The following is a 14,623-nucleotide window of genomic DNA, read 5'->3' on the forward strand; positions in this document are numbered from 1 at the left end:
AGGTGCAGCCTAAGCCCCGATCTAGTGTCTATTCTGGACCTCAGAATAGACCTACTTTGGCGCTTAGCCAGGGTGATCTGAGGATTACCATGAGGGCTTCCCCGCCGAGGCAATCTCCGTGGGCCCCTCACGCATCACAAACGCGGCTGCCACTGGAGCTTCCAAAAGAGCATGCTGGTCCTTCTCATGAACGACCAGTTGTGTCTTTTGGGGCTCCTCCTGACGATCAGATGTCGATCGCAGCATCGGAGGGGGAGCTTCAGTCCCCTGGAGATTAGGATTTGGCTGCATTACTCCCTTCGGGGATTGTAGCGTTGCCCGAGTCCGATCCAGAATGGGCATCTATGCTTTCTCGGGCCACCGAGAAGTTCGGGCTTTAGTGGAACCCTCCACCACGTCCCGAACCTCCTTGGTTGGATGATTGGTTTCTTGGGGCAGCTGTGCTGGTTCTCAGCGCACCGCCCTGGTGTCTTTCTTCCCGGAGGTGCATGAGGAGCTCATTAGGTCGTGGACGCCACCGTATAGTGCCAGAAGCCGTCCTAGTGGCTCCTCCCTCCTCACCACCCTCGATGGCAGAACAGCTAAGGGGTATGTGGATCTCCCATCAGTGGAGCGTGCCGTTGCGATGCAGCTGTGTCCAGCGTCCGCTTCCTCTTGGCGGGGAAATCCACGCCTCCCATCCAAGGCGTGTACGTTTTGTCCGGTCTCACGGCGAAAGCTTACAGAGCCTGTGGACAGGCTACTTCTGCCCTGCATGCCATGGCGCTCTTGCAGGTCCACCAGGCCCAGGTGCTCATGGACATGCATGGACGAGGATGGTTCTGACCCAAAGCTCCTCCGGAAACTCCGTGCGGCAACTGACCTCGCCCTCCAGGTGTCGAAAGTCAAGTCAAGTCATCTTCATTTATATAGCGCTTTTAACAATGTAGATTGTTTCAAAGCAGCTTTACAGAGACAAGCGTATAATTTAAGGTAACAGAGATTGTTTTGGCTTTATAGCGGTTCTTTAATAAAGTTATTTTCAAGCTAAAGTTATTTTTGATTGATTTGCTTCCGTCGCAACGATCATTTGTTATTAAATTAGGGGCTGCTAAGACGACACCATTCTCTCTACACAGACTTTAAACGCGAACCTGTGAGAAACGCTGATGGCGTTCACATGCGTATTTAGAATTGGTTCTATAGTTATGTGCAACGAAAGAAACCGCACGTTCCATCGGTCAGGCGAGAGAATGGCGACTCCACCCCCAGGTGGTCCAGCTGATTTGGAGGCGCTTCGCGACCGCACAGGTAGATCTGTTTGCCCCCCCTGACACGTCGCACTGCTAGCTGTTTTACTCCCTGACCGAGAGGCGCCTCGGCTCGGACGGTCAGGGAGGATGAGGAGCAGGTCTTGCTCGTCCTGCAAGATGGGTTGGAGTGAAGGCTTTCTCCCTCCACCCTTAAAGTGTTTTTTGCCGCTATCGCCACACATCACTATGCAGTTGAAGGTAAGTCGCTGGGAAAGCATGACCTGATCGTCAGGTTCCTGAGGGGGGCAAGAAGACTAAATGTGCCTCGCTCACTCTCTATACCCTCTTGGGATCTGTCTCTGGTCCTTTCGGCACTTCAGAGACCACCCTTTGAGCCTTTGCAATCAGCCGAGTTAAAAATTCTGTCCTGTAAGACATTACTCCTGGTTGCATTGGCCTTTATAGCCTACGTGTTAAGCCAGTTTCTTCCTGTGTGCTCGCTTCAACCAGCCGGTAACACCGAAGTTCCCGCTCTAGTGTCGGCTTGCTACGCCACTCCTCTCCACATGGAGCTGATATGTGCGCTTTTTTGCTCCAGTCGAGTTCCCCACTCAGGCGAACCCTGTAGAGTTCCTCCGTACCCCTTCGGCAGTCGGACGTTGCAGAGCGTCCAACGCCAGGCCTAGTGCTCGTATGCTTGTGTAACTTGTGCTAGGTTGGGTTACATATGTGGTGATCCCTGCGGCGATCCCATATGCGTATTCTTCCACGACCAGCTCCCTGCGGTGAGCCCGTGTCGTTCCCTTGGAAGAGTCCGCTCTGCCGTCACTGTCTGGTGTAGCCTCCCCCTTCTCAGGCTGAAGCCACCCCAGTGACATTCCATATGTTGCACTGCCCCTAACCGGCCAGTCCATATGTGTATTCTCCACATGGTATCTCCCTTCGGGCAGGATGTGGCTTCCGCAGCGTCCCTCTCCCCGAAGAGGCATGCTTTCCCAGTGTTATCCAAGAGTTCCTCTGTGTGGGGTATAACGGAACAGCAGTTTGAACTCCCTCTACATAGGCCTTCTGCCCCAGCCAGTTGGGGATTTGAGGGTCTTGCGTGGGGTGCTGGATGTGGCAGCAACCGTGGCCTTTTCCATAGGGATCCCAAATACGTTGTCACATCGACGTTACGTTGAACGTGAGTGACTGATAGGGAACGTCTCGGTTACTAATGTAACCCTCGTTCCCTGAAGGAGGGAGCGGGAGATGTAACGTCCCGTCTCCACCATTGCTGACCATCGCTGTACGGCCATCACGATCTCTGCTCCTCAGCGAAAAACAATGTGTGCTTGTGCCTGCTTCCTGTTTATACCCGCGCTGCGAATTCACGCACGCCAATGTTCATTTGCTCGTTCTGTTTACACTCGAAGTTTATAGGGCTCGCTGAAGTGATCCCAATTACGCCGTCACGTCGACGTTACGTCTCCCGTTCCCTCCTTCAGAGAATGAGGGTTACATTAGTAACCAAGGCGTTTTTTATTACCTACTTTTAATTGCCAAAAATTTTTTTTAATCTGTGTCCCACATGCATGCAACATCTCATTCCATTTTCTAAACTCTATCAATACACTAACCAAAGTTATTGTAACAGTTTTTACATAAGCCATATAGTTAATATAGCCCATAAAGTTATATAAGTTATATAGCTATTACAAATGTTTTAATTTATGGAAAATATTTTAGCAATGTCACATGAGCAAATTTGCTGTTGTATTGAATTTTAGAGACAAAGCCACGTATGTGTGTGTGTGTGTGTGTGTGCTCAAGCCTTTCAGACTGTGACCTTTAGTGTGCTCAAACCAAGCCTCATAAACCACCATACCAATTCACTTTCTGCATGTCCCATTTGTCCATTTCTAAGGGCAGTGTTCCCAGTGGGACAGCCCAATTTATCCATGTTTCTTTCTCTCGTCTGTGAAAGGGCAGTTTAGGGCGCACTGGCTGCAGAAAAGTTATATGTGACTAGTCACAAAATAGATAGTAGATAGAACATTTGATAATATGAAAGTGCTAGGAGTTAAGGTCCCACACAATTCTCGTCCGGACTTTTCGCACTTTAAAAATAAATACGTGTCAATCACGTTTACACACTGCCTCTGAAAATTTCGTCCATCATAAAAAAATATGTATTGGGTTCGATTTCCTGCGTTTTTCGCATCCCTAGCAAGCATTTTGAGAGGTGTTTTGACAATTCACAGCCACCGAATGACGAATACGAAAACGCATATGAAAATTTCGGACTCAGTGTGCAAGGACCTTTGGAGGACATTTTATTCTCAAAAAAGCTTAAATAACAGTATGTTGACTTTGTAAAGCCTAACTAATTAAACTCCATCAAAAACAGCATTAACAACTGTAACTGCGTTTACAGTGTAAGCAGCCTCAGTAAATAAAGTTAATACCTTATCTGCATCTCTCTGGTTAGTAAACAGATAAGTGCAATGTGAAGTTCTATGAGATGGGGCATTTTGACCCTGGGGTGAGCTCAGATTAGCTTCTCTCTTTTTTTCTTTTTCTTACTCTCTTTATCACTCTTTCCCTCCTTGTGCCATTTCTTCTTTTACTGAATGTGTTCCAGTGGATTAATCAGGGACATGTTTTATTTCTGTGGAGCAAGCTGTCAAGCATTTCCTCCAAAAACGGATGAGAAAATAACTGTACAGAGATAAAGCAACAGAAATATGCATTAAACAATGTGTAAATGAGTCATTTTAAATAACACTATCCAACAGCGACACCAGCAGATGTAAAATCATCTTTTTTTTTTGCTTAAGGTCATCACATTCTCACTGAGCTTTGGAAGCATGAATGTACATGTTGGGTAGCACAATACAGGTGAAAGTCACAGGAGAAGAAATTAAAGCTTCAATTGAACTATGATTGGCTGATGACTCTGTCAAGGATATAGTATCCGATAATTTCCGTGAATATCATGTGAAAAACCAGTCTGTAAATCAACCTGAATGGGTCGAACTGGTAATTACAACTCAACCACTGAAACCAACTGAAAATGAAATTACTTAAAAATAATGATCTGGGAGTAAACAAATTTTTAGCGACCACTGAAACCTCTCAGTTTAATAAAGGCACACCTTTAATGGTGACATTTGCAATTTTTATTGAGGGATGTAATGACTAATAGTCTGAATAAACAATTAATAATAAAAGCCGATTATTATTATTATTATTGGATACTTTTGGCCAACTAAAAAAGTATTCTAACTTATTACAGCTTTTCTCAAATTGTATATATGGTTTGGTTTAATATAATATTAATATTGAATATTAATCAACTATTAACCTTAATATTAATCAAAAATGTTTTTTTTCTCAAATACATTCATACAAAAAGAATAATTATTAATCATAAAATATAATTAAATAATTGTTTACTTTTTTGTCTTTTTACATTTTGATCTCATCATAAACATAAGATAAATTAGCTATAATATGAAAGTAGAATTTTCACTTTAAAAGAAATCTAAAAACATTTTGTTAATCAATGTTTAATTTAGTTTACTTACAATAAATAAGTACAACTTTGAAAGACCTTAATGTTTATTGTGAAGTTTATATACAGTATATATACTGTGTGTATGTGTATATATATATATATATATATATATATATATATATATATATATATATATATATATATAATATTATATAGTGTTTTATTACATATATATATGTTTTGTAAAAAATCGAAAAAAATAAAACCCTCAGTAATTTCTGCAGTCAGTAAAGTTTGTTCTGCACATCCACACTGAAGTGTAAATACTATTTATAGAAAAAAAAAATCCCCCTCTAGGTTGTATTATTTGCTTTTAGACAGACTGAACAAAAATAGATAAATAAGTTAGAAGTAGTAAAAACCATAATTTTCACTTTAAAAAAATGAGACAGTCATTTCACATTTTTTGTTCAGTGTATATCAAATATTATGATTTTCTTGTTAGAGTTAGGTAAATGCTGTTCCTTATGCCTTCAACCCAGAAACACCAAATGGAACAGGAACAGAATTTATTTACTGAATGGAACTGAACTAAAAAAAACTCCAATGCTGAGTGTTACGGGTGTGTGCAGGCAGGCAGACGGACACACAGAAGATTAAGATTCCAACACAAAGTTTACTTATAATTAGTGATGCACCGATGTGAAAATTGTGGCCGATACCGATAACCGATATTAATATTGCTGTTATGGCCGATACCGATATTTGCCGATGTCTATATCTCTGTATAGAAAACAAATTTTAATGATTATCAAATAAAGAGCTATTTTCCAAAACACATTTTCTTTTTTTTTTACTTTAGAAATGACTGATATTGGGCACCTTTACCTGTGTGCAAAATATGTCACATACGACACACATGCATTATACTGCATTGCATATACAGTAATGTGTGCTGGTCAACTTGTCTAAAATTAAGAAACCCTTAGAAAACAGTAAAACAAAACAAAACAGGAACATTGTGTAAAATTAAGATACTTTATTTATTATTCCAATATCCAAATAATTATGATACTAAAAAATACCACAGGGAAAAGGGCTTCTATTTGTGACGTGCTGTCTCAATGTTAGCCAATACAAACATATTTATAGAAAACAGTTGACAATGAATAGACAGGAGTCCAATAATAGCATAACGAATCATTCTAAAAATAATAACAAGTAGCCTAGGCTATAAGACGAATCCGACATGGGCTGTGTTAACAGTAAAACGTCCATCATTTAACGAATTTTAAAAACACGGATGGATAATACAAAATACTTTCTGATATTTTTGACAGAAAAAAAAACAAGCAAGAACAAAATTTAAACTTAGCCCGTCAATTTTTCATTTTACAATTATCTTCTCTCTCTGTGTGTGCGCGCGTCCGTGTTTGTGAGAGAGAGAGCTTGCGCAGCACTGATACAACGGTAGCCTACTTTTTAATCCATAAGTAACGAACGAGTTTTCATACAAAATAAATATGTAACATAATTAGGTAGGCTACTTTAGTTATTATTAATACAATAACGTAACACATGAAGGCTACGTTTCTCAACACTGAGAATGAATCAATAAACGCCTGTTTCTCCACTCGCGCTTATCAGTAATCCACAAATCACACGTGCTGTCACTTTTGAGAAAAATCTAATTTGAACGGGTATCAGATATCAAGCAATATATTCAAATATCTACGAGTCAAAAAACGATCAGTCAAAAATGTGTCATGAAGAGGAAAAAAACATAAGTCGCACTGGACTGCGTTAACAATGTTACGGACGGGACAGTTGACGTGAGCGCTCTGAAAGCGCCACTAAGACTGCTTTAAAACTTTCACAGAGACCTCAAACAGAAAGCACAAAAAGCCTGTCTTTAAATTTATTTTCGTTTTGTATTAAAGGTGGGGTATGTAATTCTCTTTTTTGGCCATTTTTTCAAAATCACTTAAAATCCTATTCCTAACCCACTTACAGCCACTGAGTTAGAAGCACTGAAATAAAAATTAAGCAATTTAATCATCTGTGGAACGGGCAGGACTTGAAAAACTCCAGCCAATCATTTCCAAGACCACCTAGAATCATTGGACAGTAAGTGCGTCAATCAAACGGTCGTACCATCCATGTCCATGTTCTTTGAATGGGTGGAGTCAAAGGAAAGAAGGTAGGACCATTTGAGTTGTGTATTTTCAAAATCTGCCGGCCGTTTTGCAAATCACATACCCCACCTTTAATTGTATCTTAATTTTGATAAATGTTTCATCAACCAATTGCCTGGATTTAATTAAATAAGAAGTAAATATAGTAGAAAATATTTAATCAGGACACGGAGGCGACGGCGCGTGAACCTGGAGCGCGTCTCATAAATGAACCGAAATCTACCTGCCTCACAGACTGGAGACATATATAGAAAGCTTGAAATGTCTATTTTTAAACAGAACAATTCAAAACGAAAGAAAACAGACTGTTCTCTGCTTATGTCATCTGTATGAAATGTGAATTTCTCTCAGGCACGTTCACTACTGCTAAGATCGAGTCAGCATCGTCAACTTCATCTTCAACTTCACACGTCAAATATCGGCCTGTTCACATCGGCCATATTTTGACATCGGAACGATACCGATGTGTAAAAAAATGACCATATCGGCCGATATTATATCGGCGGCCGATATATCGTGCACCACTACTTATAATCCAAACAGGTAGCAGAAATACACACACACAGGTATAAACGTGACTGGACACTGAATGACGGTGAAGAAGAAACTTATGTAGTGTGAACACAGATTAGCTAATTACAGTTGATACACATGAATTCATAATTACAGAAACCATGATGACCAAGGAGTGGTGGGAAAATGAACAAATAGAGATAGAAACTACTGAATGCAAACTAAAAGTCCATGATAACTAAACAAACTGAACATAATGGTGACACTGAGTGGGACTTTGCCTTTTCACTTCAGAGGGCCACACCACTCAGATTAATATATGCTGCAACATTAGCTTTGTTGAAAATGTAAGAATCATGTTGACTCTGATGTACTGGAGGGCTATGAATAAAGATGAAATGGAGTGAGAAAGAGAGGGCCTTGGCAAACCGCACCAATTTGCTATATCGCCATCAGCTTTGAGCTGTCATCTTTGGCTCAGCTCTCAGAACATAAGCTCTTTCCCTGCCCAGTTTCATAGTACATCCTCTGAGAGACCCCACAGCAGGGTCATTGTGGTTAACTAAAACCATCAAAATAAAAAGTTTTGTTCCTTGAAATAAAATATTAAAAGGTGTATATTTTATTTCAGCTAGTTATCAGGGTAAAATGTATCATTTTTATTTAGTTTAACTTTATGTACTAAAATAACTAAAACTGACGAAAAAACTAAATAAACATTTTTTTTTTAAAAGACAAAAAACAATAAAGTTAAAATGTGAATATATTTTTTTTATTAGTATCTGATTGATACTAAAATAACACTCGCCCACAGTAAAACACTTGAGAAATGGTGCACGCTGACCATGAAACATCATCTTGCATTCAGAACTAATTGACTTCTTAATGTATCATTATTAATGTATTATTATAATTGAGTTGTAGCGACCATCAAAGATCACAAAAGCATTTTTCTCTTTTCATCTTCTTTTGTTTGTAGACATATTTCTACATTGTAACTTTATCACAAACGAACACTCGTGAGTACAAAAATACAGAAAAAAGCACACCACTGTGACAAAGCCACCCGTTGTGTGGCATATCTCAACAAGAGAAATGCAGACAGAAAACGCTCTCATGAACCACACCACAGCCGTTGCCATGGCAACATCTTGCACAGTCTATTATGGTACTGAATTTACGCACTGAAATCGAGTGGATAAAAGACAGCATAAAACTACAATGAGCATATGCGTTCAAATGATTGGGAAAACCTGACACTATAACTGTATCTGTTTTTGAGAGTTATGGTATAATATGCTGATTCTGTTTCTCAATGCCTTCTCTGATCCATTTAGCTGTGGGACTGACAACCTGCCCAGAACCCGTGATCCCAGCCAATGGCATTAAGAATGGCGACAGGTACATGGTGAATGAGGTTGTGTCATTCAGCTGTGAGCCAGGATATGTGCTTCAGGTATGGTGCTGATTTTCCACATCCCTGACACACACATACAGTATGCCTCATTTGCACACAGGTACAAAAGAGCAATCATGTGGTAGAAAAGGGTATCACGTGACCTCTTGCTTTCCAGGGACATTCTCACATAACGTGTATGCCAGGAACCGTGCGTCGCTGGAATTACCCCCCTCCACTCTGTATTGGTATGTCTTTCCATTCTAATCAGATGGCACATTTTCTTAGCCATACGACTGTTACATAGTTTTTCATTTTCAAACACCTTTGGCATTCTCTTTTATGTCTCCTTGTGTTTTTTAGCGAAGTGCGGCGGGAGTCTGTACGATATGAGCAACGTGGTCCTGAGCCCGGGTTTCCCTGGGAACTACCCTGGAAACTTGGACTGCACCTGGAGAATCGTGCTTCCCATTGGATACGGTGAGTGCGCCGAGAGCTGCTACTGAATCAGCTGTCAGGAGATTACAACTTAAAACGGTTTCTCTCAAGAAGTTTTGTCCTCTTCATCTTGTAAACTGCAGTGTGCTGGTACATTATGACCAGCATTGAGGGGAAACTAACTTATTTAGTGAAATTACTGACTTAAAAGTCTACATGAAATTGAAATTGGCTATATATATTTTCTGAATGGACTTTCCTGGTCATGTTGTGAACAAATTATGAACATTAAATAGTCACAATTCTTCATTAAAATGTAAAAAATTAAAATAAATACCTCCACTTCTGATGCAAGTTTAATTTTCAGATGAAATCACAACTTCTTTTTTTCCAACTTTTTTGTATATAATGCCAAAATTTCTTGATCCGGACAATTTCAGTGGACAAAATCAAATCCTGCTCGACTTTTGTCTTGTTTCACTACCAGTAGGTAACATTAATTGAAAACAGCATTTAAAGGTGGGGTAGGCAATTTTCGCAGAGGCTAGCAATAGCAAACCTTCAGAGTTCTCACCAAAGCCATGCCTCCTTCAAAACACATGTACAGCAAAGAGCAAACAAAAGCGGTGTTAAATGCCCTCTTGTCTCAAAGCACATAACATTACAATACATAATGCAGATAAACAACTTAAAGAGCACTGAACTGTACCACCTGACTGCTGCAGGTCCATTTCAGCCATTTGAAACACATAAATTTGAGACCCAAACTCCGAGTATAACGTCTCCATCTCTTCCAAATTACAGTAGTTATGGCATGAACGCAGCATAAGCTGGTTGTTTTGGTTCAGGAGGAACTGTAAAAAGTGGGTACTGTTTTGGTTGCGGTGCTCTGTGACTGACGTCTGTCTAACCCTGCATAGCATGAAACGCGCTCATGACGTGTGATGTCTGCGCGAGTAGGGTGCGTGGAGGTGTGATAATACATACGTTGGTTGGCAAGTAGGACATCGGACCGAAGTCGTCAAGTCACCTTTTTTTATATAGCGCTTTTTACAATACAAATTGCATCAAAGCATCTTCACAGTGATAACATGAAAATAATACAACAAAGTTTGTTTCTAGAAGAAAATTGTGTCATCGTCCACCTTAAGTAAGGCAGATCAATAATATTGTTGAATATTAAATGTCCCCAACTAAGCAAGCCAAAAGCCAAGGCAACAGTGGCAAGGAACCAAAACTCCATCAGGTGACAGAATGGAGAGAAAACCTTAGGAGAACCCAGGCTCAGTCGGGGGCCAGTTCTCCTCTGGCCAACGAGCGAACAGTGTATGATTATGATCCAGGCAGCATTACAGGTCAGAAGTCAGATTGGATCAGAACATTCAGAATATTTATCCAGTTCCATCTGGTTGGAGGTCGGAGTCATCACGCCGGTTTGGAGACGAGTTTGTTGAGGATCAGTGCGGATGGCTGTCGTGTCGATGAGGCCTTCACAGGGCTCATGAGGCTGGCACTTCAGCGATGCGTCATGGATGGGTCCAGGTGCAGGTCCACCATCTTATCTGGATACAGCCGGGATCCGGCTGACTTCAGTAAACAGGGGAGGGACTGGTTGACACTTTAGGACTGTGTTGTCATCGTGTCCAGGCGCAGGTCCTTCATCAGTTCTGGATACGGCCTGGATCCGGCGGACTGCGGTAAACCTCGGGATAAACAGAGAGACTAATATTAGCGTAGACCCCATTATTCTTATGATGTAACGAGTACATCAGGATTTATGGGGACTGTTCCCGGTTCCGTCTGACCTAATCTATGCAGCCTAACAATGAATTATAGTTCACGAGTTCACACTTACAAATAAGTCAGATAGAATAAAAGCATATTTGGCGTGCTGTCCGAGGAGAGGGCTCCGGGCTCGGTATTCGGCCCGAACCCAGAGTACTCCCCCCGTATTACTGGCTGGGGATGCTGAAAAACTGTCAAGGAATGTTAGGTGAGTTGACAGAGTGAATATATATATATATATGCTTCCTCTCATGCTGATAGGGGTAGACATAGTAATTGTTTGATGACAAGTTGATTGGATTGATTATTTGAACGTGCTCCTCCCGAACGTTGTTTATAAAACATCATAAGTCTATAATGTGTTATGTGTATGCTAGGTCAAAGAGATAGTCTAGCTTTGAACTGACAGAGTGTGTCTGCTTCCCGGACAATGTTTGGAAGACTGTTCCAAAGTTTTGGTGCTAAATAGGAAAAGGATCTACCGCCAGCAGTCGATTTTGATATTCCAGGTATTATCAACTGGCTGGAATTTTGAGATCGCAATAGACGTGAAGGACTATAATGCGTTAAGAGCTCGCTCAAGTACTGCGGAGCTAAACCATTTAGTGCTTTGTTAGTAATCAGCAATATTTAAAAATGTATACGATGTTTAGTAGGGAGCCAATGCTTTGTTGATAGAACCGGGCTAATATGGTCATACTTCCTGGTTCTAGTAAGAACTCTAGCTGCTACGTTTTGGACCAGCTGTAGTTTATTTATTAAGCGTGCAGGGCAACCACCCATAAGAGCATTACAATAATCTAGCCTTGATGTCATGAACGCATTAACTAATTGTTCTGCATTTTTCATTGAGAGCATATGACGTAATTTCGATATATTTTTAAGATGAAAGAATGCGGTTTTACAGATACTAGACACGTGACTTTCAAAAGAAAGATTGGTATCAAAGAGCACACCCAGGTTCCTAACCGATGACGAAGACTTGACAGAGCAGCCATCAAGTGTTAGACAGTATTCTAGGTTAATACGTGAGGACGTTTTTTGTCCAATAATTAGAATCTGTTTTTTTCAGAATTAAGTAGTTGGAAATTCCTAGTCATCCAGTTTTTTAGATCAGCTATGCATTCCGTTCATTTTGTGAATTGGTAAGTTTTGTCAGGGCGTGAAGAAATATAGAGCTGAGTATCATCAGCATAACAGTGAAAACTAATGCCATGCTTCCTAATGATATCTCCCAAGGGTAGTATGTACAGAGTGAACAGCAACAGTCCTAGTACTGAGCCTTGTGCCTTGTGCCTTCCACTAATGCCAACATCATTTTCGAGTCTATTTTAAAGAATGTTCTGTCTGTCGCAATATCGAGTTCTTCTAAGCTATCTGGGATGCTGAGATGATGAAACTGATCAGGATGATGAAACAATCTTTAGTGGCAGAAGTGATAGGTCTAACATATTTGTAACACAGAGTTGGCTTTGCAGCCTTGGCTAAATGAAGTTTACTTGAGACTAGATAATGATCTGAGGTGTCATCGCTCTGCTGCAGAATTTCAACGGCATCAACATTAATTACATGTGATAATATTAGATCTAGAGTATGATTACGACAATGAGTAGGTCCTGACACGTGTTGTCTAGCTTCAGTAGAGTTCAGAATTTTAATGCCAATCCCAATGAATCTTTTTTGTTATCTACATGTATATTAAAATCACCAACAATTAGGACTTTATCTGCAGCCAGTTCTAACTCTGATAGAAAGTCAGCAAATTCTTTGATAAAGTGTGTATGGTGCCCTGGTGGCCTATATACAGTAGCCAGTACAAATCTCAAATGTGGTTTATCATTTACACTATATATTGTTACATTAAGCACCAACACTTCAAAAGAATTAAATTTGAAACTTGACTTCTTAGTAATTCTGAAAATATTACTATAAATTACAGCAACATCTCCCTCTTTGCCTTTCAGACAAGGTTCATGTTTATAACCGTAATCTTGGGGGGGTGGACTCATTTAAAGTCATGTCATTGTTTGGTTTTAGCCAGGTTTCTGTCAAAAACAGCACATCCAGGTTATAGTCTGTAATAATATCATTAACAATAAGTGCTTTTGAAGTAAGGGATTGAATATTCAGCAACCCAAGCTTTATCATTTGCTCATTTGTAGTATATCTGTTTTTTATTTGTTGAACATCAATTCAATTTTTACCCTTAGATGGGTTTGGAAGTTTTTTGTATGTCCTAATTCGGGGAACAGAAACAGTCTCTATATGATGATATCTAGGTGAAAGAGTCTCTATGTGATGGGATTTATCTGACCTTGGTGATGTGAGACAGCTGGCAGACGGTCGGTTTAGCCAGTCTGTCTGCTTCCTGACCTGAGCCCCAATTCATGTTTGAGCAATGCAATGATTGGACCAACATTTAATGGTCCTACGCCTTCCACAGACAAGATATATACAAATACATTTAGACCACTTAGCTTAGTAATTGCTATCAGGAGAAGGCAGAAAAGGCTTTCAACCAGCATAACAAAAAATGTTCCTTGAAAAAATCACCTACCCTGCCTTTAATCCATCCATCCATTCTTCAAAATCTTATCCTATGTAGGGGACAGAAGATCATGTTGACTTTACGTTTTTCAATAGCATGAGGGCTGCAAAATCTGCACATTTTTCCTCCATCAAGAAAATCTGATTTTGGCTAATTGCTTTGTTTATTTTAAAGAACTGTTAAAAAAAAAGAAGATGTTTTTTTTGAGAAATCATTTAATAGAGCCTACATTAGTATTTTAGTCTTACATCGTCTTTTAAAAAAAAAAAAAATTATAATAGTTAAAATGTCAATATTTGAGTAAAGCTAGCTCTTGTTTGAACCCACACAATTTATTTTGACAGTGTTCATGAGTTTGTTTAGTCTGTGAGTCTCATTGATGGAACAAAAGCATTGAATTGAATGTGACAATTGCGCAAGAGTGATTTCCTGAACGTCTCACATAGAAATTCACTCGTGTTTCATTAATGACACCAATTGACTAAGCAGACGAATTGCATGAGTAGACTCATGCATCTGGTATTTACCCAAAAAGCAGATAGCATCTTGCTGAATACCGGCAGACACAAAGTAATACTTCCTTTCTATCTGATGTTCTGACACTTGACACAAGAGTGTTATTTGGTTTCATTTATCTGAAATTTTAAGATGTTGTTTGAGACTTTGGCAGTCGACGCAAGTCATTTAGTCGTAGCCCATTTGCTCTCTCCCGCCTCACAGTTCAAATGAGTTGAGAACAAAGAAACCATTCCAGCTGTTAACAAGGCAATTGCATGTCATAAAATAAATAAATAAAAAAAGCCATTCACACTTATCCTGGAGCACAACTATTTATTCTCCGACCCCCTCTAACTTGGAAGAAAACAATGTAACATTGAGATATCCAAAAGCAATTTTCTGCCTTATCAAGCAGCCACTGCACAAACAAGAGCAAGAACCATCATGTTTGAGCTGTGTAGCAAAAATGCATTAGCTTTCACTGTTAACAGGCTACAATCATTTGAATAAGACACACAG

General features: G+C 40.0%; 1 protein-coding gene and 1 long non-coding RNA gene across 3 annotated transcripts in view; one reads left to right on the top strand and one right to left on the bottom strand.

Moving 5' to 3' along the window:
* LOC309486929 (CUB and sushi domain-containing protein 1) overlaps positions 1 to 14,623 on the top strand; it is a 727,180-nt gene that overhangs the window by 632,411 nt on the left and 80,146 nt on the right. For both annotated transcript variants that reach the window (XM_082154400.1, XM_082154401.1), the window contains exons 38-40: positions 8,777 to 8,895; positions 9,014 to 9,083; positions 9,199 to 9,315. In XM_082154400.1, the coding sequence (XP_082010526.1) occupies positions 8,777 to 8,895; positions 9,014 to 9,083; positions 9,199 to 9,315 (306 nt within the window). The remainder of the gene's footprint in view (positions 1 to 8,776; positions 8,896 to 9,013; positions 9,084 to 9,198; positions 9,316 to 14,623) is intronic.
* Positions 1 to 14,623, bottom strand: part of LOC309487064 — a 419,730-nt gene that overhangs the window by 62,579 nt on the left and 342,528 nt on the right. The gene's annotated exons all lie outside the window — the stretch shown is intronic.

This window comes from Leuciscus leuciscus (assembly GCF_965113295.1).
Source record: "Leuciscus leuciscus genome assembly, chromosome: 22".
Taxonomy (NCBI): domain Eukaryota; kingdom Metazoa; phylum Chordata; class Actinopteri; order Cypriniformes; family Leuciscidae; genus Leuciscus; species Leuciscus leuciscus.